Source organism: Peromyscus leucopus, chromosome 3, assembly GCF_004664715.2.
Source record: "Peromyscus leucopus breed LL Stock chromosome 3, UCI_PerLeu_2.1, whole genome shotgun sequence".
NCBI lineage: Eukaryota > Metazoa > Chordata > Mammalia > Rodentia > Cricetidae > Peromyscus > Peromyscus leucopus.
Window position 1 is genome coordinate 155,262,582 of NC_051065.1, and position 24,428 is coordinate 155,287,009.

Below are 24,428 nucleotides of genomic sequence, written 5' to 3' on the forward strand. Positions count from 1 at the left end.
ACAGTTGTGTTTTTAAGCTGAGAATCTGTTACTAACCAAAGTGGAAGAACCTTATTTACTCATGAAAGAAAACACTTTCTATCGATTAATTAAGCTGAACACATTTGCTTTTTGATGTGACTGAAAAGAGTGAGGACCCGAGAGAGGGTGCTGGGGGTAGGAGAGGTAGGTTGGTTCTGCAGATGTGAGCATGTCTGTGTCTGCACTTGAATGCACATGGGAAGGCTGGGGATGAAGTCAAACGACAGAGAGTCTGTCTGCACAGGAACCTCTGGATTGTCAACAATAAACAAAACAAACCAGAAACGAATGTAACAGGGGCTGGGGAAATAAAGTAGGCTCAGCTGCTAAGAGCCCTTGTTCCTCCTGCAGACGACTTGCTTAATTTCCAGCTCCCGCCTGGCAACTCAACCACCTGTTACTCCAGTTACAGGGGATCCAACACCCTCTTCTGGCCTCTGTGGGCACCAGGCACATGGTGGACAGACATACATGCAGGCAAAATACCCATGCACATTAAATAGAAAGATAATAATCCAAAATTAAATCGACAAAACCCCCAAGTACAACAGAAACGCCTTTGAAAGTGTCCTCACCCCTCTTCTGACAGAGCTGGCCACCGCTCTAACAGACTTCATTGTCTCTCTGGCCTGTTTTCTTCTGGGGCCATTTTTCTTCCCCAGATGATCTCGCATTCTAGGCAGAACAAACTGAAAGCAGGACACCCAACATCGTATGACAGGACACCCAACAGCCCATGACAGACAGGGCACCCAACACCCCATGAAAGCATACCCAACACCCTATGATGGACAGGACACCCAACACCCCATGAAAGCATACCCGACACCCCATGACTGACTGGTCACCCAACACCCCATGAAAGCATACCCAACACCCCATGACTGACTGGTCACCCAACACCCTATGGTGGACAGGACACCCAACGCCACATGAAAGCATACCCAACACCCATGACTGGCTGGTCACCCAACACCCCATGAAAGCATACCCAACACCCCATGACTGACTGGCCACCCAACACCCCATGAAAGCATACCCAACACCCTATGACTGACTGGCCACCCAACACCCCATGAAAGCATACCTAACACCCCATGACTGACAGAACACCCAACACTTTATCACAGGACACCCAAATGGCACCCCTCAAGTAACAGCAACCTGAGGTAATAATGGCCAGCCTGGCCCCTAGCTATGACTAATTCTGGGTGCACTTGCTCTGCCTGTGTTCCTCCCCTACTTAATCCTAAAACTGTTCCTAGCACCTCACAGACAGAGCTTAGGTCCTAGATATCTGTCCTTGGCGTTGGCCACACCGATATAAATTCCTCTCCTGTCTCACCACACTGACCCTTCAGCTGTTTGGCTCTCTTGGGGACTAGCCCTGCTCTTCTGAGAACCCCCTGGCCTGGGGCTATGTGAACACAGGAAAATCTCATGGACACGAATTCTATTAGTTATTTCCCTCATAGCTGGGACAAGCACCTTGTCAGTTAGGGGAGGAAGGGGTTATTCCGCTCTTGGTTCGAGGGGACAGTCCATCATGGCGGGGAAGTCACAGTGGCAAGACGGTGAGGCAGCTGAACGCATTGCACCCTCATTCGGGAAGCGGAGATGGACGCTGTCGCTCAGCTCGATTTCTCCTTTGTATTCGGAACACCGGACCATGGCACTGTTGGGCTCACTACTTAGGATGGGTTTTCCCACGGCCAGCGTTTGTCTTCTAGGGGTTCTAGATCCTGCTGACAGTCAACACAGATGAGCCACCACAGGCTCTAAGTCTGGAGGTGGCCTCTGCTTTCCCAGGAGCTCTTGCGTCTTTTGGCATAAACTGGGTTAGACCCTACCTTATCTTTAATTTTTTTTGGTCAGCATACAAAAATCACAAGTTTCATGATAACACTGTCCCATGTGTGTATCATACCCATCCCCCTTTCTTGCTCCTCCCCATGCCACAGAGAGGTATCTGGTGAATGCTGCACTATAGGTAATTTGAGGGGTGGGGTGGACGGAGTAGACATCCCTCCATACCAAATACTTGAACTTACACATTCAGGACTTTAAAGAAAAACAAAACTGCCCATCCAGATCCCACACAACAGCGAAGACTTCCCTGGAAACTGAGGTGACTGGGATAGAGCCAGGGTCTCTCACTGAACTGGAAGCTCACCATTTTAGCTCTGCTGGTAGAGAGCTCTCCAGATCTGCCCATCTCCCTCGTCCCCCATGCTGGGTTACAAGGCACTTGCAGCCACGCCTGGCTGTGTACCTGGCTGCTGGATTCAAACTCAGGTCCTCAGGCTTGTGTGGCAAGTGCTTTCACTGATCCACCTCCCCAGCCCCATCTCCATTTCACAGATGAGGAAGGCATTTCCCATTCCCAAGGCTACCTGATGTCCTGGCGCTGACATGGAATGAGAACCCAGACTTGCATGTGTGACACTCGGGCAGACTTTCAGAAGACTTATCTCGGATGAAATGTGGTATAGAGACTTATCCAGCCTGGTGAGGGGGAGGCTGAGGAGGAGGAGGAGTTTGAGGCCAGCTTGAGCAACCTCGCAGAACCCTATATCCCTTGCCCTCAAAAATTCACATGAAGATGCCAATTATTCAAACTACTAGAAGCCTTTCACATAAAGGAAATACATACACCAGCCATTACTTTAACAGGTTTACAAATGCTTTTTTTCCCCATTATGTATTTTTAGGTGGGAGATCCCTGTATTTTGCACAATGGTTAACCTGCTTTTAAACCTTCTAGTACTTTACAAAACAACAATTATTTAAGATAAATTGGTGGGGAAAAATCTGGGCTGGTGGAGTTTAGAAGGCAAGGCCACTTGTGGCTAATCTTAATGACCCGAGATTGATCCCTGTGACCCACATGATGGAAGGAGAGAGCTGACTCCTTCAAGTCCTCTGATCTTCAACCCTGAGGCATTTATTTCTGTGTAAAAGTTCATCTGCAAGAGACTCCTGTGAGCCTGAGGCTCGGAAGGGATGGGAAGACAACTCTGCTGAGCTCGGCTATGGCATCTCACTTGTCAAAGTCCCGAAGCAGCTTTGTCACAGGGCAAACTTCTAATCTTGATGAACTTGGGCTTTTAAAACAAATGTCTTGTCCTGCACATACGTTTCAGAGGGCACAAGCCCTCCAAGGGTAAGCTAACACTGGTATTGGCTGGAGGCCACAGGTGGTACTAAATCAACACCTCTGCCGGTATTTCAGTCCAGTACCCCAAGGGCTCTACGGTAATGCTGAGGAGCACATGGTTTGCTATACACGTCCAAGTCAACCATGCAAAGAAGAACCATCTTCACACAGGCATGATTAGAGACACTGTTTCTGGGGTTGGGGACCTATCAGCCGTAAACTCTGACCTAGCACGGGCAAGGCCTGAGTCCCCAGCAGCTCCAACCAAACCAAGCAAGAGGACAGCGCCTCTGCAACGCTGCTTTCCCCTCCCCTTCCTCAGTGGTGGTTCCCAACCCAAGGCCTCATTTGCTCCCCACTGTGCCCCAGCTCAAGATGCTCTTCCACGGCTTCCAGTGATAAGTGGTACCTGTGGTCTCTTGGGCTTTCCATACCTCATGGTTATTGAAGTCTGTATACTTAGGGGCACATTCACCCTTCAAGGCACACTTGTGGATGATAAGGCACCCGAGATGGCATGAGACAGGCGCGACAGCACTGGGTGAAGTATTCTTGAAGTACTCAGACTGCAGTACATCCAAGCCCTGTGCAGGACTAAATGAAATATGTGAAGCGGCTCCTCAAACTTTCGGCTGACTTTAAAAGTTCTGAAAATTGATGACTCAAAACAATAAGAAACCACAAGAAGTCTCTACTCAGGAGCCTGGGGGAAGCACATGATGGTAAACATTCTAAAAAAAAAAAAAAAAGTCAGCAACACTGAACTGGGAGCAAGCGCGTCCGTGCAGCCCACTGATGCTCGCTGGGGGTCTGGGGCAGGGAGGAGCTGCCCCGACTGAACCTCATCTTCAGATCATGAGGCCTAACGTGCGTGAGGGCAGGAGCGAGGCTCAGGGTTAACGCAGTTCTTAAGGATGGGTTGGTTCCCCAGACTGGTTAGAGAGCTGTCTACCCATCCCCACTGGTCATGCCCCTCTCCACTTCTCCAGAATGCCATGATGCCATCAAGTGCCAGACCTGGGCCATGACTTTCCAGCCATGAACCAAAAAAGCCCTTTTCTTTACATGCTATCTAGTACTAAGCATTCTGCTAGAGGAACATAAAAACTGGCTAAGATGTCCTTATGCCCCTCAGGCAACAGTTTCTCTGCTCTCTGACCCACGGGAAGAGGGGGATGATGTCATGTTCCGCTGGACGTAAATGTTACCTTTCCAAAAGCTTCACTGCTTTATTTTATAAAAAGTTCCCCAAAGAAGACATTTTTTTTTTTCTGGGCTTATTTTGTAGACCAGGCTGGACTTGAACTCAGAGATCTGCCTGCTTCTGCCTCCCAAGTGCTGGGATTAAAGGTGGGCGACACCTCTACCTGGTGCAAGCTGCATTTTAAATAGCTAATACTGTATAATACTGTGTTCAACATGAGAACATGTCAAATAATGAGTTCACTGAGAATGCATCAGTCACTCAGTATTTCAATGCTTCCAGACCATCATTGATTTTCAGTTATTTGGGTTACTGGTTCAAGTTCTTGGGTGAGCTGAGCCACAGGAGAAGATTTTCCATTTAAAGCAACAGAACATGGGGCTATGACCCCCAAACATGCTGATGCTCCTTCAGGAAGACGGATACCACACAGTCAGAGTTTATGGTGAATGGTAGACTCCGAGGTTGAAAGGTCAAAGCTCATCTTGGTCACTTCTCTCACGTGAAGAAACCCATCGGCTGAGAATCACCTCCTGCAACCGAGCAAAAGAGGGCTGGACTTCAGAAAAAGACACGGGAGTCCCCAGCATGTAACACCATGACCCTCACACGGGACGCTGTCCACTGTCACCACTGAACTAGTGCCCCAGCACACGGCAGCGGCCAAGGCCAGTCCCTGACCCTAGTCTGGGAGCACTGGCACTTGCTGGTCAGCCATGAAAGTGAGAAGCGAACGCTGGTTGACATTTTAGGAACCACCAACGCAGAGAAGATCGGAACAAATGGAGGGAGGTGGCACTGGAGCCCTGGAGGCTGAGAGGGGCCCTGACTGGGACCCGGAGGCTGCAACCTACAGAGAAGGAAAACAAGGCGCATGGCTGAGTGCAGGGAGCACAGGTGTTGTTGAGGGCTTGGGGGGGCAGTGGTAAAGGGGAGGGCAGCAGACCCTGGGGGCTCAAAGAACTTGGCAGTCCTGGCAGGGGAAAAACAGCCAGCACTAGAGGGCGCCTGCTTCAGCGCAGGAGCAGAAGGTGAGATGTGTGGGTGTGCGAGAAGTGTGTGGGTGTGCGAGGCTCAATGGCGGAACAGGCGCTCAGCGTGAGCGAGGCCTTGTGTTTTCACCCTCAGCACTGAAGAAGTCACATGAGAAGGAGGGAGAGACAGCTAGTCTCTGGAGTGAGACCTGCGGGAGACCTGGCCTGGTTACAGCCGGAGATGGGGAAGCCACAGGTGGACTGACTGGGGCTGTGGGATGGTGGAGTCTAACGGGTTCAGCGGGACGGAGAGAGAGGCTTCCAGGGCCAGCAGAAGCTTTCCGTCACCGGGAAAAGACCCTTCCTGGTAGACTTCCAGAGGACGCACTGGGAGCACACTCTTGGGAGGCCGTGGCTCCATCTCCGCACGCACACACCTGAACTTGAATCCTCTTCATGCATTCTGGGCTCTCCATGTCTTCGCTAGTCATGGTAGAGGGTTTAATCAGGTAGCACAGCATCAGTTCCTGCAGAGAAACCGAGAAACCTCACTGTGCCAGCGTGTGAGGAGAGGAGCAGGCACCCCTGCCCGTCCCTGTACACCGATACACTGTGGTGTGCACTCACCGGGCACACCGCCTTCTGCCTGGATCTGACTCTTCTCTAAAGACCCGGCTTTTACAATCATCGAGAGGATGTGAACATGTGTTGAAGCAGACAAGCTGATTATACGGCTAAGATGGAAAACACACACTCCATATGCTATCCGATGGGGGAGACAGGTTGGCTCAGACTCATGATTCCTCTGTCTCCACTTTCCAACTGCTGGGGTTACGGGCGTGTACACCATGCTCAAGCTGTACAAACAGCCTTACATTTATTTATTTATTTTTTTTAGAATTTATTTATTTTTTATTTTATGTGCATTAGTGTATGTATGTCTGTGTGAGGGTGTCAGGTGCCCTGGAACTGGAGTTACAGACAGGTGTGAGCTGCCATGTGGGTGCTAGGAATTGAACCCGGGTCCTCTGGAAGAGCATTCAGTTCTTAACCGCTGAGCCATCTCTCCAGCCCATGCCTCCTTTTTTTTTTTTTTTTGGTTTTTCGAGGCAGGGTTTCTCTGTGTAGCTTTGCTGCCTTTCCTGGAACTCACTCTGTATCCCAGGCTGGCCTCCAACTCAGAGATCCGCCTGCCTCTGCCTCCTGAGCGCTGGGATTAAAGGCTTGCGCCACCACCACCCGGCATAACTTTACATTTTTTATTATTTTGTTTTTAATTATGTGTATGTCTTCATGCCTGTGTGTAGGTATGTGTATGTGAGTGCAGGTGCCTGTGAAGGCTGAAGAGGACCATTGGATCTCCTGGAGCTGGAGTTATAGGCAGCTGTGAGCGGCCTGATGTGAGCGCTCTGGTCCTCTGGAATGAAGAGCAGTGTGAGCTTTGAGCCACTGGGCTCCAGTGACTTCAAAAAGCGAGAACAAAACAAAACAATCCTTTTTTTGTTTGTTTGTTTATGTGTATGAGTGTGCCGTTGTGTACGTGTATGCCATGTGAGTGCAGGTGCCAACAGAGGCCAGAAGGTGTCAGATCCTCTGGAGCTGGAGTTACAGGTGGTTGTGAGTTGTCTGATGTGGGTGCTGGGCTGAACTCAGGTCCTCTGCAAGGGCAGCAAGTGCTCTTTCTTACTCACGGGACCATCTCTCCATTCCCCCCACATTCCCACCTTAAAAAGAAATTCTACTATGTTTAAGAGAAAAACAAAGGAACCACCTAAGTGACAGGCAAGGCTAAAGCTGTGCTACCTTAGAGACGTTCCCTGAGACTCTGCTCAAGGCGGCCAGCGACTTCCAGCTGAAAGGTCTGCGGAGGGAGCCCTCAAAGTTGTCGTCCACGAGCTCAACGATGACAGAATAGCTGGAAGACAAGAGAGGCATCCTGAAGAGCCACAAAATCAACTTGTTCAGAGAGCAGTGTGTCTTACTAAAAACTACGAAGGATTTCACAGTGCCTGCTGCTAAAAGCCTAGACCCCTAAAGAGAATTACTAGTGACCAACAGCCTGAAGCCTGTAGGAACATGCTCCCTTTTTTTTTTTTTTTAAAGACAGGGTTTCACCATGTAGCCCTGGCTAGCCTGGAACTTGCTATGTAGACCAGGTTGGCCTAAAACCTATAGAGCTCTACCTGCCTCCTCCTCAGAGTGCTGGGGTTAAAGACATGTGCTACCACACTTGGCCAGGAATATGACTTTTTCAAGAGATATGTTTTATTTTTATAAGGATTATGTTTGGGCTGGAGAGATTGCTCAATGGTTAAGAGCATGGGCTGCTCTTCCAGAGGACCCAGGTTCAATTCCCAGCATCCTCATGGCAGCTCATGACTGTTGTAATTCCAGTTCCAGGGGATCTGACATCCGTATGCAGACAAAATACCAATGTACATAAAATAAAAATAAACTATTAAAAAAGTAGGCGTAGGAATTTGCCTGCATGTGTTGTACACCATGTTCACGCCTGGTGTCTGTGGATGCCAGAAGAAGATATTGGACCCTCTGGTTGTGAGCCACCATAGGGGTGCTGGGAACTGAACCTGGGTCCTCGGGAAGAGCAGCAAGTGCTCTTAACCACTGAGTCATCTCTCCAACCCCAGGAATATGACCTTTTTTTTTTTTTTTTTTTGAGACAGGGTTTCACCGTGTAGCCCTGGCTGGCTCTCCTAGAACTTGCTTTGTAGACCAGGCTGACCTTGAACTCAGAGATTCTCCTGCCTCTTCTTCCCAAGTGCTGGGATTACAGACGTGCACCACTATGATCACCCGGCTAGGAATATGACTTTTAATTGTTTCTGAGACACTGAAAATTAAACTTGAAGCCAGAAATTTCCTATGTTTTTTCAATTAATTTATTTAAAAAATGTCCAAACCTTGCGTGGTAAAATGGGGGGCCTTTCCGATACAGCACTGCAAAGAAGAGAAAGAGACGTTACCCCATCACAGCCAGAGCAAAGCAAACACCCAGCTCTCTGCATGAGGGCACTCTGCTCTCTGCCCCGCAGCCTGGCTTCAGATCCAAACTCCTTCTCCCAGAAACAAAGAAGTTCGTCAGATTTGCCGCCCAAACCTCGACACCCTTATCCACCCCACAAGCAACTCCCAGAGTTAAACACAAGGCATTCTTTTTGGCTTTCTTCTGGTGTTGGGGACTGAGTCCAGTGATTCACTCTGCTCAGCCCATACCCCTAGCCACAAGTGGGTCTCGTCTTTCTCCGTGTGTGTGACATGGTAGAAAGAACACGAAGTCCATAAAATGTACAGCATTTGCAATTCGTTCCAAATCAACCACACTCAGAGTGAGGGTGGGCCATGGCAGGTGTTGCACTGGAGATGAGCAAACCTCCGGGATATTTTCAGGGAAGTCAAGGGTCACTTCTCAGCCTTTTGGCTACACAGGTGTAGAAGTCCAGGTCCTGGGGAGATGGCGCAGTGGTAAGAACACATGCTGTTTGAGTTTGAGGACCTGAGTTTCAATCCTCAGCACCACATAAAAGGTGGGTTATGGTTGTATATGCCTGGAACCCCAGCAGCAGGGGTGGAGAGGGCAGGGGTGTGGTGTGGTGGGGGGTGAGGTGGGGGGTGAGAGGGTGGTAGGTGGATCCCAAGGGCTTGCTGGTCAGCCCAGCCAAAAGAGTGAGCTTCTGTTCTGGTTCATTGAGAAACCCTGTCTCAAGGCAATAAGGCAAAGGATGATAGAAAAAGCCACCCGACATCCTCCTCTGATCTCCTGATGCATGCTCACCTGCAGTCACACGCATGCAACACACACACATTCACATGCATGGGCTGGCAAGATGTCTCAGCAGGTAAAAATGCTTGGTATGAATGCCCATACATTGTGTCCACACCATGGCACATGTGCCCATGCAAACCTGAGTTCATGCACACACTTATAAATAAAAACTAAAATAAACGAATAAATAGGAAAGAAATTCAGTCAAGAGGCTATAAAGGACCCACAACCACACACTCCACCCAGTTACCAGTCTGCCTTTCTCATGGGGCTCTGACACAGGGAGGGGTGAAGCCAGTCTGTAGAGATCAAAAAGAGCCTCTCACTGAAGGAGCCTGGGCCTAAGGACTGTAGACCTCAGGGACCCTTTTTTTTTTTGTTGTTGTTTTTGTTTTTTCGAGACAGGGTTTCTCTGTGTAGCTTTTCGCCTTTCCTGGAACTCACTTGGTAGCCCAGGCTGGCCTTGAACTCACAGAGATCCACTTGGCTCTGCCTTCCGAGTGCTGGGATTAAAGGCGTGTGCCACCACCGCCCGGCCTTCAGGGACCCTTTAGAAGCAGGTATTGGCTAGCTGTCCACCATGCCCATCACTTCCTCCAGGCTCTCAGTCCCTGAGCATCCAGGCCTGGCCCTGTGCTGTGTCATGTGTCTCTTGAGCAGATCTGTGCTCAGCACTTAGTGATCCTGAGAGCCTGTGCTGAAGATGGAGCAGCCGGCAGCCTGGGGCCCTGAGCACCTGTCAGAGTCCACCTGGAGCCAAGTGGAGATGCTCACTGGTTTCAGGTAAAGTACGAGTGAACGCTACAATGAGCCCCCAGGCCTGACATTTACAAATGAACAATGAAATCTGTAAGTAACCACTCCTGCTGCCACGTGCTCGTCCCAGGACACTGGCTGCCCCCTTGCTCCCCACTAGAGGAAAGTTCAAGGGAAGCTTGTTTCCCTTGAGCAATGGACACACTTTCCTTTTTTTTTTTTTTTTTTCCGAGACAGGGTTTCTCTTGTGTAGCTTTGCGCCTTTCCTGGAACTCACTTGGTAGCCCAGGCTGGCCTCGAACTCACAGAGATCTGCCTGGCTCTGCCTCCCGAGTGCTGGGATTAAAGGCGTGCGCCACCACTGCCCGGCCAACACTTTCCTTTTTGAAGACAGAGATTCTGGAGCCAGTTCAGGACCCCGAGGACACAGCAGAATCCCTTCATCTAGCCTGCCGTTTCTAAGTCTATTTTTTGTGGTCATGTTGCCATCAGAGTACTCATTTCTTTTTTCTCCTCCTGGAGCTGAGGACCGAACCCAGGGCCTTGCGCTTACTAGGCAAGCGCTCTACCACTGAGCTAAATCCCCAACCCCCTCATTTCTTATATACTGTGTTTCAGTATTCCTTACCTCAGTTCCCACCAAGTAAACATCCAAATACATTCAGACATCTCTCTACGTTTTTGGGTACAGCAATGGGATGAAGGTGGACCCAGAACCATTGCTTCCCGCCCAATCTCTGCCACTCCAGGTTGTGAGACCTTAGGCCAGTTACTGGCCTCTCTGCACTGGCTTCCAAGACTCTAAAATGAAGGCATGCTGGGCACAGTGGCACACACACGTAATCCCAGCTAGGCAGGAAGCTGAGCCAGGAGGGTCGTTCAACTGTGAGAGCAGCCTGGGCAATGTAGTGAAACTCCAAGACGCAAAACAAAAAATGAAGCACCCAAGGGTGATGCTTTAAGAAATGAAGGTCTTCTCTACCCCCTGAATCCATGTGTGGAACCAAATGTGCATCTTCACCCCGCATTCTGGGAGGCTCAATGCTTTGAGTAAATCATGAGTCACGTGGGCACATCTTGGCCAGTCCTTTTCAGAAGTGCTCTACAAAGATGTTTCGTCAACATCACAAGATGGTGATGAGACAGAGCGCAGGCAAATTTAGAAACCAGCTGAGGTCACACAGGCAGTAGGAGGTAGAGCCGGCCGAGAGGCCAAGAGCTCTCTGTTATCCATGCTGCCTTTCAACATACTGGACAGCCTTGCTTCAGTTCATGTTTCGATCTTAGGATGAGAATGGTGGAGACCTGCTAGGTAGGTAGAGTGGCTGTGACCACAGGAAGTCAAAAAGAAACAAAACAAGGCCACCCCCTGGCAAAGATGATCTGGGACCAGTACAGCTATCTTGAAACATCTCCAGCAACTTGACCCAGTCCACACCATCAGCCACGTGCATATCGTCTAGGATGGAAGAACAAAGGAGGCTTCCCCAAGAGGGATGGGCACATAACAACCTACCAATCACTGTCCAGAAAGCAATCTCTGGGCCGCTGGTACCCCATGAAGACTATCCCACAATTCTAAGCAACTCTCTGGGGAGTTCAGCTGTGCCCCCTTGGAAAAGGGTCATCCCAGCCACGCTTGTGGACTGTTTTTACCCACCACAGAGGGTGGGGAGGGTCATGAGACCTCACCTGAGTGTCCAGCGCTCCCTACCACCTGTGGTACGAAGCTCAGCCTTCATTACATGGGGAGGGGCTAGAGTATATAGGCCTGGGAAGGCTAGGGTACAGGGTGGGGTGGGGTCTACATGGTGAGCCCTCATCCCTTAGGGGTAAAGGCTTTCTCGGTGTGGCCTGTTGTGGGGAGGGAGCACCCACAGCACTGTAAGTAGCCCCAATAAGCTGACTAGCTCCCCAGAGTAAACTGTGGCAGAACTGTCCCTCAGTTCCTCACCGGGACATTAGGGGAAGGGGTAGATACTGCTCATGTCTCTCTCTGGGAACGAATTCTAGCAACACCAGGTTAAGCACAGCCTATTTTAGAGCATTACAATTTTGATTTATTTATTTATTTTTATTTTTGAGACAAGGTTTCTCTGTGTAGCTTTGTGCCTTTCCTGGAACTCACTATATAGACCAGGCTGGTCTGGAACTCACAGAGATCCGCCTGCCTCTGCTTCCTGAGTGCTGGGATTAAAGGCGTGCACCATTACTGCCTGGCTTTAATTTTTTATTATATGGATGTTTTGCCTGCATGCGTTTTTGTGCACCACAGGTGTGCGTGGTGTCCAACAGAGGCTAGAAGAGGAAGTAAGAGTCTCTCGAACTGGAGTCACAGATGGTTGTTACTCACCATGTGGATGTTAGGAATCAGGTCCTCTGGAAGAGCAGCCAGTGCCCTGAACCATTGAGCCATCTCTCCAGTCCCAGCATTAAGAATTTTAAAGACTGCAATGCCTTTCTTTGGGTTATTTAAAATGCTGCAGAAACATATGGAACAAGCTATGACAGCCTTAAGACGTCAAAGGCTGTAACTTTTCAGGCCCCTCAAATACCCTGAAATTTTTATCTGAGTCCCACAAATACTTCTGAAAAGACCCAGGAAGCACTCAGGGGAACCCAAAGATAGATGGTCACTAACCTGGCTTCCTGATACCTACAGCTCCCAGGGGCTGTCATGGTGTTCCTTCACCCCAGGACTGCCTGTTTCCTCTTTTAATCAGAGAGCATCCAAAATCTGAATTTTTTCCTTGTTGAGGAACAAAATCAAGGCCTCAGACACAAAAGGCCAAAGGCTTACCATCAAGCTCCGCCCCTGTCCCCAATCTGAAGCTTGCTGAATGCTGATATGCCACAAGCAGTGTGGGAGCCCGTTCTGGGGTTCTCGTGGCTTTACCCAGCAGGTCTGAATAGAGGATGATCAGGACCATGGGCCTGAGTGCAGGTGTCTGAGATGGTCTGCACTTGGCTGTGCTGGGGGAGGAGGTCTTTTGCTCCACCCCCTTGGCATCTCTATAAAAACCCTGGGCCAGAGACAGTCGGGCCCGTTGGAATAGGTTCCAGGCCCTCTCGAGGCTATCCTTTATTTTCTATCTGTTTATCTCCGCAAGATTCTCCGCTATAAATCCTTCTATCTAATATTTCCTGCTGCTCGCACTCAAGAAAACTCTGGGAAGCTGTGGGGGTGGTGGGTAAACGCCCCACAGAATGGCGCCGTGAACAGGGACTAAAGAAAAAAAGGGACTAAAGAAAAAAAGGGACTAAAGAAAAAAAGGGACTAAAGAAAAAAAGGGACTAAAGAAAAAAAGGGACAAAAAAAGGAGGGACTAAAGACAAATGAACAGGGACTAAAGACAAAGTAATAGGGACTAAAGATAAAGGAAAATAATAGTTTTAATACAGAGTTTTTGGTGAAAGTGCTGAGTCAGCCCTGCCAGTGGAAAGGCATGCCGGTGTTATGAAAAAAAATATATTTTATATATATATTTTTTGGTGAGGCAGGGGTTTTATCCTCGAGAGAAAAGGAAAGCGGACTGGAAGGATGTCCGATGTTGCAGCGAAATTCTCTTCTGTCAAAATTTTCTATCTTCTATCCCTTTCTCAATTTCTATCTGTGATAAGTATAAGGCATAGGGTAGTAATATAGTTTAGGAAAAACTTAGAAGTGTAAGATTGTGTAGGAAAAAATAAGTAAGGCAACTAGACAGAAAAACTCTTCAATTTTCTAATTTTGGGGGCAATGAAAGCAAACTGGGGGAAAAATCTTTCTTTGGGCTTTATGGGAAGTAAAAAAGCTCTTCTTTGAGCTTATGAGGAAAAAATTTCCTATGGAAGCTTTTGACCTGGGGACAGCTGAAATGCCAAATCCAAGCGGCAGGAGAAAGTAATTTCTCCCTGAGGCAAAAATGGGGGTGTAAGAAGTCAAATTTTAAAGTTGGGAAGTTTTGGGAAAAGTTGGTCTTTCTCCTAGGGGAAAAAAAAATCTTTCTCTTAAACTCTAAAGCTTTTCTTGGAAAATTTGGGGGGAAAATCTCTCTAAAGCCTTAATCTTTCTCTCTTAAGAAAAACTAAAGCCTCTAACCTCTCTCAGAAAAGAGTAGAATCACCTGAAGATATTAGTATGGGGGACCACCTGTGATTAGCTCTAAGGGAAAACAACAAACTTAAGACAGCAAAACCTCTAAGTTCTCTTTCAAGCTTTAAAAATCCTCCCTGCAATGCAGGAGGCTGGAACAATTTTCTAAAAAACGTCTTCTAAGCTCTGTCTCTTCAAGCTAGTAAAAGACAGTGGGTCAGAGTACCCTTAGGGAAACGCTTGGGGAGAGTGTGGGTGAAGAGCTACAGAGAGCCCCAAAGTGCAGCAAACTTTACCTGAGAAAAGCAAAAAGCCAAGCTTCACAGTTACAGCCGAGCTGAGGCATCAAGGGTTTTGTCTGAGTGTCTCAGAATAAAAAGGTGCTCCTCATTGTCCTAATAATGCAAAGATCCCCTGAAGCAATGCGGGCTGTTAGCATTGTATCCTCACTTCTGACCAAAAACCCAGGGGCGACTGGCCAGTCTCTGAGTTTGGAGTGCATTTCGGGGATACTAGGGTTCCTGTAGTTGTAAACTTCCTGGAGCACAGAGCTGAGGCAGGAAGGTGCAGCACCCAGGGGAAGATTGCTAATGAACAAACAAAGCTAAAGCCAGTGGGAAGGGCACAGTTGCCCACTTTCCTACAAGTCCCAGTTGATAGGTCCACAGCTGCAAAAAGAAAATCTGAGAAAAAGCTTTCCTATCAGACTAAGGACCTTTCTGGGAAAACAGTAAAGCTGAACTGTGTCTGAAGCAGTTGTGCTGCTGAGTCAGAACGCTGTCTGGGGAAAGAGCCCAGCCAGGGCAGAACAGAACTATCCAGGAGTAAAGTTTTTTTTTTCTGTCAGAGAAAGCACCTCTTTGAGAAAAGCTTTGTTTCAACTGACTCCCGATGAGATGAGGGAGTGTAGCCCTGAGGGGTGATTGCCTCTGGCATAAGCTCTGTCCTTGAGCACCCAGACATGCAAACACCAACCCAACTGGGGGACTGGGCCAGGGGAAGGCCTGATGAGGCAAAACACCTGTCCTAATGGGAGTTTAGAAATGGCGAAAACCCCCTTGCTAAGCTTGATTTATGAACACAAACCTCAGACCCTGAAAAAATAGAAACGGACAAAAGCCCCTACCTTCAGTAGCAGGGAAAGCCACCACTGTAGTGTCGGAAACCGTTTCTGGGGTAGAGGGGATAAATTGAGACCAAACTGGGAACTGTCTGGGAGAAAGACTCTGAAGAAACAGAGAAGGGACATAATCCTCCCCAGAAAATATGTGACCTGAAAAAGCTGCTAGAATTTGAGGCAGATTCGGGGGGAGAAAAAAAAAAGCCCCTTCTTCCAAAGGCAGCTAGCAGAGGAACAGAGCCGCAGACAGATAGCTGAAGCTCTGCATCTTGGGGGGTGGGGGGAGGAACAAGCAAAATGAGAATAAGATCAGTGGGAGAAAATCTCTGAAGGAGCTATGGAAAAGCTCTGTTGCAAATGATCTTGTTTTTCACTGACTGGCTAAAACAAACACAAGCCCCGAGGAAAGTTGCTATCCGAAATGCCAGCCTCAATGCCGGCTAACGAGGCAGGTGTGGTTCTGATTTGGGGGCCAGTGTCTGATGAAGTTGAAACACCTGTTAAAGCCAGCTGAGGAGAATAGAAACCTCCCAATGTGCCATAGCTGAAAATGTAAAATGCTTGTTCAAATCTCCCATTGCAAAAGCAAAAAACTTTGTTCAAACCTCCCGGGCAAGAATTTGTAAGCAAGTCTGGTAAAAGAGAACCAGTTGACTCTCAAACACGATAAGAGATATGGGAAATGATATAAGGGACTGATATGGGACTGATATTATTATGGACTGATATAAGGGAAATGCATTCTGGGAAAGGTAGTTTTTCCGCTAAAGATGGCGACATTGCCCTGAAACACTTTTGTCAGCTCAAAAATACGTTCATGGTAAACTTAAAATACAGCCTTTAAAAAGAATAAGGAGGAAAATCATCTAAGAGTTTAAGTGTCAGTTCCAATGAAAAATTGAAAGGATATGGAATTAGGTGTTTCGCGGTTTGGGGCTCCATTGGTAAAATGCCTTATTTACCCTAATAGCTGTGAAAAGTTTTTACGGTAGTTGGATGACAAAAAAGCTACCTATAAGAGCAAATAAGCCGCTTTAAAATCCTTAAAGCAAGGGAAAGCAGTTTATACACTGAACATTGTCTTAGATATGAAGAAACTTATGTTGAAATTAAAAAAGTTCTTTGCCTTTTTAACAAACTACCTGCAATGAGTAATTCCTTTGCAAATCTAATAAGGAGACAAAGAAACAGGCATTCAAAAAGAAATGACTGCTTTCTAGATGGGAAACAAACTTCAGAAAATCTAGCTGTCTTACAAAAGTTGCTTTACCTGAAAGTTCCTTATAAGAAATCAATGCTAAATATCACCGCTGCTAATAACATCAGGAGTTAAAGCTAATGAAGTGAAAGTAATAAATCCTGAAACTCAAGTGAAATGGAAAGATCCCTGCTCGGGATTATTGAAGGGTCCCGATCCTGTTGTAATATGGGGTCGAGGACATGTTTGTGTTTTTTCCCAAAGAGGAGAATATGAAGCTCGGTGGTTACCGGAGCGTTTGGTAAGGAGTGTGGAACTAAGAAAAGTCAGCTCCAATGACGTTCCTATAAAGGAACCAGAATGAAAGTGGCTCGATTAGTGCTTCTGAGGTTTTGTCACTGGTTTAATGCAAACAGTGAGGAAATAAGAGTTCAGAGCTGTGCCACTTTTGGCTTTACTAGCTTCTTTAGAAAAATACCTTATATCACCTAATAGCTGTGCAGTATTGGCAAAGAGCTTGACAGCAGCTAAATATGATAATTTCACCCTCAGCGTAAAGTTTTTCAGTAGAACAAACCAAAAGTACTGCTGTGATAGAAACGTTTGTTTGAACTGAAGTTCTTAGGGGAGCTATTATGAATTTGGGTGAAGGTACAGCCTCTAGTTAAAAACCGTTTACCGTTGACAGTGCATCTCTGCCGGTTCGAAAAGGCCCACTCGCAACTTTGGGGTGTGGCTTCGTCCTGAGAATGTTACAATCCCCTAGCAACAAGTATCACAACTCTATAATGACAACACTCACTAAATCCCAGTGCTTTATAACAAAGCTGACTATAAACTCTAAACTTTAGAAATGATGTACGTACTTCCTGTCTAGTTAAGAGAATCTTTCTGATAGAGATGGTGATAATAATTAAGAGTAAGAAGTAGAAAGACGAAAATAAGATGTGAGTTTGTAAAAATTCTGTCTTGTTAGATCTGTGTTAAGAAATCTTTAGGTGTTTGCTAAGTTAGATATGCTAATAGTAGCCTATATAAGTTTGTAAAATAGATCTATAGAGTTCCTTTAAGAATATAAGCTTGTAAGAAGTATCTAAGGTAGTCTTAAGACATGTAGTAATAAGCTTGTAAGATGCTAGTTGTAAATGTAAGTTTAAATAAGAAATAAGATGGAATGAATATAAGTATATAAGAATAAGAAATATATTTGCTGAAGTAGTTCTATAGTTTCCTTAAAGTATAAATAAGTAGATGTTAATATGTGAGTTTATAAAAATGTGTAATGTTGAGTGAGTTTATGCTTAAGCACATGTTATGTGAGTTTGTGAAAAAGTGTAAATGTTAAGTGTGAGTCTATTAATGTATATGGTGAAAACACCTGAGACACAGGAGATAGTGTCCTAGTAGACTGCAAAGTAGGCAGTCTGAATGGTTTCAAAAGCTCCAGAAGCCGCTAAGAAGCTAAGAATGGCAGACGCCAGAACCAGCACAAGGCATCTGCAGCTGAGATCCATGGAATATCAACGCAGCACAGAAAAACCCGAGCTAACAGCAAAAACGGTGTGGTTTAAAATATTACTATAACTAAAAAGGTCTGTCTGTGAGAACAAAAGTTGCAGAGACGCTTGTTTAAAAAAAAAATTATTAACTGCAAAAAGTTTTGGTTGAAAAACGTTTCTTCATATTTGAAAGTGAAAGCCTGATACCACAATTTATTTCTTGTTTGAACTTTTTGAACTTAAAATGAGTTAAAATTACAAAAACATTTTGGTTATGGATTTCTTCAAATTTGGAAGGCTAGTACCAATATTTATCATTTGAATTTTGGTACTTAAATGAAATGAACAATAGAGACTTCATTGCAATGGGACAGTTTTGAGTAATGACCTAGGAATGGTTTTCTGGAATTGGGTTAAAAATGGGACTGTTTAAATGAAGAAATGTATTTCTACTTAGAATCAAGATGCAATTTTGTGTATGCATATATGCTTTATTAACTGGTAATTTATGGATTGTTTTGTGGAACTGTTTATGTAAAAATGAAATTACTTATGGAACTGGTTTTGTGTTACAAATGGAACTGTTTAAACAGAAAAGTTTGGGTTTTCTAACTAGGCTTGATTTTGCTTAAAAATTATAAAGAAAAGGAGGAGCTATGAGATTGAATTATGTTCGCAGAAACCTATTGATATTAATGCACCCTGGCTTTGTGGAATTGAGGAAATGTTTAAGTTTGATGTAAATACATCGAAGTTTTTCCTATGTTCTGTTAACAAGAAAATTCAAATGATTGAGTTAAAGTTGTAAGACGGAGAAAATTGTTAACTATATATAGCACCATATATGCTAATTCTAATGGTTCTGTTAAGAGTTTGCTTTGAGTTGTAAGATTGAGAGAATTGTGACTATGTATAGCAATATTTATGTTAACCTGTTAATGGTAATAATGAAGCTAAGGGATTCTTTAAGTTTGTAGTCGCCTTAAGAGTTTTGGTTTAGAAAGGGCTTGAGGCAGCTAAGACTGCTGTGGTCACCTTGGACCTAATTCAAAAGAGAAATGCCATCTATATCATCCTCTACTCCCATACTGGGAGGTGTAACAGCTATGGAGATTGCTGTAAGCCATTAATAGTTTTTTTATATATTAAGAAGGGGGAACCTGTGGGAGCCCGTTCTGGGGTTCTCGTGGCTTTACCCAGCAGGTCTGAATAGAGGATGATCAGGACCATGGGCCTGAGTGCAGGTGTCTGAGATGGTCTGCACTTGGCTGTGCTGGGGGAGGAGGTCTTTTGCTCCACCCCTTGGCGTCTCGATAAAAACCCTGGGCCAGAGACAGTCGGGGCCTGTTGGAATAGGTTCCAGGCCCTCTCGAGGCTATCCTTTATTTTCTATCTGTTTATCTCCGCAAGATTCTCCGCTATAAATCCTTCTATCTAATATTTCCTGCTGCTCGCACTCAAGAAAACTCTGGGAAGCTGTGGGGGTGGTGGGTAAACGCCCCACAAAGCAGAAACTTCAATACCACGAAGATATGCTTGTGCATCAAACCATTAAAAAGATGAAGAGAATTAAGTCCAGCCTAGTGTTTAAGGTAGGCACAAACCACAGGTCATGTCTGTGTTTAGACTTAAGATCCTTTGCCAAGAGACCTCATCCTGTAAGTGCCTGAAACCCAAAATGCTTCTGTGGTCAAGCGTTTCAGATGAGGACTCTCCTGAGCCTCCACCAGACACTCTGAACACAAGAAAAATACGAGCCAGTGCCTAGAAGCCACCTGGTTCCTCTACACACACGCATCACTCGGTTCTGTTGGTGAGTTGACAGGCCCAGCTTCCCCAACCAGCTTCTCCTCCCTTTTGGTCCTTTTAGTCATTAGTAAGACAGCACTCAGAGGGTTCCACGAAAATCAGTCACTTCAAAGACTTTTCATCTCCCGAATCCCAGCTCTGGTCCTGGCCTGCCTCCCTTGGAAGCCATGTTCTCCACTCTTGCCTCTGTACAGTTCCTGAGACCTGCTAAGCATCTCGTGCCTTAGCCTCTGTGCTTGCTGTCTGCTCTACCCAGCAAGCCCTTCCCAGACACACAGCTCCCATGGGATCACTGGGAGGCAGAGACATGCACAAGTGTCCATGAGCCTGCACACTAGAATCCAAAGCTGGAGAGTGACTGGTCCTGGAAACCCCTGGAGGGTCCTGGAGGAAGGCGCTCACGTGGCACACAGAAGAGCCAAGGGCTGCCACGAGGAGTAAGTGTCACAGGGGTGTCCAGCACCAAGCCTGACAGTGTGTGCTCAATGAACGACAGCTAGGCTATCACCACAGCTCCAGGACGCTCTTCTCTGGAGGATGAGGCGAGCGAAGCTGTGAGAACTCAGGCCTGACCCAAGTCACACAAGCTCACGGCTGAGCTGCAGCACGTGCCACACAACTCTCGTCTATGATCAGGAAATCCTGCTCTGCCTGTAGGCTTCCCCAACACACTTCTTACTCCCGGGATGGAACCCATCCCATCCAAATACCCAGCATCTGTATCCAAATCATCACCATCACAGAGAGCTAGCCCAGGCAGAATGGGCTGACCCCGTCCTCGAATCTGCCACCCACGCCAAGAGCTACTCACACAGATCTGTTCCATACTTGAGCCCCACTTTGGGTACCCAGCCTTTGCTTCGGAAGTGGTGGTAGGCCATGTAGGTAGTCCTGAAGGTGGGCTGGACGGCAGTGAAGGCTTGCCACAGCTTCACTATTGTTAAAGGCTCCTAGAGTTGTTTTAAAAGAAGACATTAGTTTGCATGCATTCACTCCCACTCAGTGAGGGAGCTGACATCCGGATGAGCATGGCACCACAGCGGCAATGGAGACAAACGAGAGACCAGACCCACGCTGCCTATGTGACAGGACCACCGTGTGTGGCTCCTCACAACACAGGTGCTGCTGTGGGTCGATCGTGATCACTGTGAGCATCAAAAACAAAACGAAACAAACCCCCAAGCAACCCTGGTAATTTGGGCCATGTGAAATTAATCACACTCGTTCCCCTTGCAGTGCCGGGTGTGCAAACCAGGGCCTGGTACACACGTGTGCAGTTAAAAATCCATGCACATATTGTTAAAGTTGTTTCTGTGGGGGGGGGCACTGCCTTTTTGAGACAGAGTCTCACAATTGTAGCCCAGGTTGGCCTTGAACTTGCAGTCTTCACGAATCTGCTTCCAAGTGCCACCAGAAAAGTCTCCAGTGACCTGTGTGGCTCCCACCCGAGGCTCTCATTCATCTCTTCTGGAGCAGGACTTTAGAGAAGCCAGAAGAGGAAACACTGAGGCCGGGGTGCAGCTCAGTGAAGGAGCATGGGCTCAGCACACACAGGCTCCAGGATCCATCCTTGGGAGAGGGAGAGGAAAGGCTAACACTTAGGAATGAGAACCTGGGGGTCGAGGGGGCAGAGGCCATGTAAAAAGGTGGGAGGGTGGGGATCTGGGTAATGACATTCTTGGGAAAGGAACCAGTGTGAGTGTTGGACCCAAGTGTAACAAGCCCACCAGGGCTTGTTGAAACCCACCAGGGCTTGTTGAAACCCACCACCCTTTAGTGAGCAGCTACTGCAATGTCAGGCCAGGCTCAGGAAAGTGAAAAATAATTTTGTAAGTGAAATTTTCATTAAAGGCCCAAAGATGATCCCTGCCTCCATCTTAGCTTTCAGACAGGAGAGTGGCCACCTGACAGTGCAGTGAGATAACCCAGCTGTGCTCAGGCCACCTGACTGACAGTGCAGTGGGATAACCCAGCTGTGCTCAGGCCACCTGACTGACAGTGCAGTGGGATAACCCAGCTGTGCTCAGGCCACCTGACAGTGCAGTGGGATAACCCAGCTGTGCTCAGGCCACCTGACAGTGCAGTGGGATAACCCAGCTGTGCTCAGGCCACCTGACAGTGCAGTGGGATAACCCAGCTGTGCTCAGGCCACCTGACAGTGCAGTGGGATAACCCAGCTGTGCTCAGGCTACCTGACAGTGCAGTGTGATAACCCAGCTGTGCTCAGGTCACCTGACAGTGCAGTGTGATAACCCAACTGTGCTCAGGCCACCTGACTGACAGTGCAGTGTGATAACCCAGCTGTGCTCAGGCCACCTGACTGACAGTGCAGTGGGATAACCCAGCTGTGCTCAGGCCACCTGACAGTGCAGTGAGATAACCCAGCTGTGCTCAGGCCACCTGACTGACGTGCAGTGTGATAACCCAGCTGTGCTCAGGCCACCTGACTGACAGTGCAGTGGGATAACCCAGCTGTGCTCAGGCCACCTGACAGTGCAGTGGGATAACCCAGCTGTGCTCAGGCCACCTGACAGTGCAGTGAGATAACCCAGCTGTGCTCAGGCCACCTGACTGACAGTGCAGTGGGATAACCCAGCTGTGCTCAGGCCACCTGACTGACAGTGCAGTGGGATAACCCAGCTGTGCTCAGGCCACCTGACTGACAGTGCAGTGGGATAACCCAGCTGTGCTCAGGCCACCTGACAGTGCAGTGGGATAACCCAGCTGTGCTCAGGCCACCTGACAGTGCAGTGGGATAACCCAGCTGTGCTCAGGCCACCTGACAGTGCAGTGGGATAACCCAGCTGTGCTCAGGCCACCTGACAGTGCAGTGGGATAACCCAGCTGTGTCCAGAGAGGGGCCTTGAACAGAACGAGAATGTTTTTCTAGGTTGCAGCAGAAGACAGTCAGAAGTAACTGGGTGGGTTTGGAAAGTGTCTTTCCTCGTTCCACTGCTTTGCGAAAGAATCAACCCTTTGGCTGGCTGGGGCTCAGTCGCTCTATAAGACACGCTCAGTTCAGCTCAGCCTAAGCTTTAACTCCACAAATAGGGCTGGGCCACAGCTCACTGGTAGAGCACGGGCTTAGTGTCACCAAGGCCCTGGGCTCCGTCCCCAGATAACAAGTGGCTCTAATAAACACCTAGGGTTAGTTTTTGTCCCTGTATGTGTGGCTAAGTCTCCCCAAGAAGGTGGAGTCCCAGCAGGGTGCCCGTGGATCCCTAAGAAGTGTTGCCCTTTGCCTCCCTTCATCTTCTTTATTGTATCTTATGTACTTTGAATGGGCATTACATCAGCAAGGTTCTGAATTCAAAAAGGACAAAAAAAGTCCAGCGACAATGTCCAGTGACAGCCTGCCCCCTCTTCATCTGCCTAGAGGTCGGCAAAAACCCCGGCCAAGGTGAAACCACAGACTGCGAAGTCACCAGATATGGGTTTACTAGCCACTTCTAACCACACTAGCCAGGTGGCCTTGGCTGAGTTACTTATTTTCTCTGAGCCTCCATGAGCTTGTTAACACAGCTCCTACTAAGAGGCAAAAAGGACTGGAAACAGCACAGTCAAGCTGGGCGCCATGGCTCACACATGGAATTCCAGCACTTGGTGTGTTCCGGCCCTGCCTAGGCTACAAATGGAGCTCTTGATTCAAAAACAAAAGCAAAGGACTGGAGAGATGGCTCAGTGGTTAAGTAAGAGAACCAGTCCATTCCCAGCCCCCGCATGGCCGCTCATGACTGTCTGTGCTCTAGTTCCAGGAGATCCAATGCCCTCTCTGGCCTCTGTGGACACCACACATGAATGGGCTGCACAAACATGCAGGCAAATGCCTATATACATAAAAATCAAACAAACCAACCCAGTGAATTTAAAGGGTCTGCACAGCATGTGTAGGAACTATGCAGTGGTGACTTTATTTTTGCAGCTCTAGGCATGGATCAAGGCCTCAGACATGGCAAGCAGACACTGCTCCTGAGCTGCACCCAGCCTGCAGCTCTGCTTTTTGTGGTGATTTTAGAACCATCCGGAGACAGTATTCTTGTACAACAAGCTGTACTTCTGCAGGTTCTGAGAAAGACACAATCTAAAAGGTCACCCTGGGGGGATGGCGGAGACAAGCAGACGCAGGTAGGCCTGTGGCAGCGGCCCGCGGAGGTAGATGGGTCCAGCGGCAGCGGCCAACAGGGACATTTAGGCCCGGCGGTAGCCGGCCGAGACATTCAGGCCCAGCAGCGGCCCACAGAGGTGGACAGGCCCTGCAGCAGAGATAAGCAGACAGAGGTGGACGGGCCCGGCGGCGGCGGCCCACAGAAGTAGACAGGCCACTGGGCAGAAACGGGCGGACGCAGGTGGGTCCGCAGCGGCGACTTGCGGAGGTGGAAGGGCCGGTGGCAGCGGCCGACAGGGACATACAGGCCCAGCGGCTACCGGCAGAGACATACACGCCTGGTGGCAGTTCGCAGAGGTGGATGGGCCCGGCAGCAGTGACGGGCAGGGGTAGATAGGCCCGCGGTGGCAGCCGGCAGAGACATACAGGCCCGTTGGCCGCCCGCAGAGGCAGACAGACCCAGCAGCAGCTGACAGGGACATACAGGCCCTGCGGCGGAGACAAGTGGACCCAGGTGGGCCTGTGGCGGCTGGCCACAGGGGTGGACAGGCCCGGGGACAGAGAGGGGCGGACGCAGCTTGGAACGGGGATGCCCCTAGCCCCAACACCTGGGGAAGAGGTTATCTCCGTGGGTCAGAACCAGGGCAAGTCTGGACACTCCATCTGGGGACAACCCAGGGCCCAACTGCTGATCCTGTGAAACCCAACAACTTGGAGGTGTTGGTG

At 48.1% G+C, this 24,428-nt stretch overlaps 1 protein-coding gene across 2 annotated transcripts in view; it reads right to left on the reverse strand.

Moving 5' to 3' along the window:
- Positions 1 to 4,382: 4,382 nt before the first annotated feature.
- The window catches only part of Tsen2 (tRNA splicing endonuclease subunit 2), a 54,043-nt gene continuing 33,997 nt past the window's right edge, over positions 4,383 to 24,428 (reverse strand). For both annotated transcript variants that reach the window (XM_028863987.2, XM_028863986.2), the window contains 5 exons: positions 20,409 to 20,547; positions 8,278 to 8,314; positions 7,160 to 7,271; positions 5,794 to 5,883; positions 4,383 to 4,915 (listed from right to left, as the gene is read on the reverse strand). In XM_028863987.2, the coding sequence (XP_028719820.1) occupies positions 4,856 to 4,915; positions 5,794 to 5,883; positions 7,160 to 7,271; positions 8,278 to 8,314; positions 20,409 to 20,547 (438 nt within the window). In that variant the 3' untranslated portion in view covers positions 4,383 to 4,855. The remainder of the gene's footprint in view (positions 4,916 to 5,793; positions 5,884 to 7,159; positions 7,272 to 8,277; positions 8,315 to 20,408; positions 20,548 to 24,428) is intronic.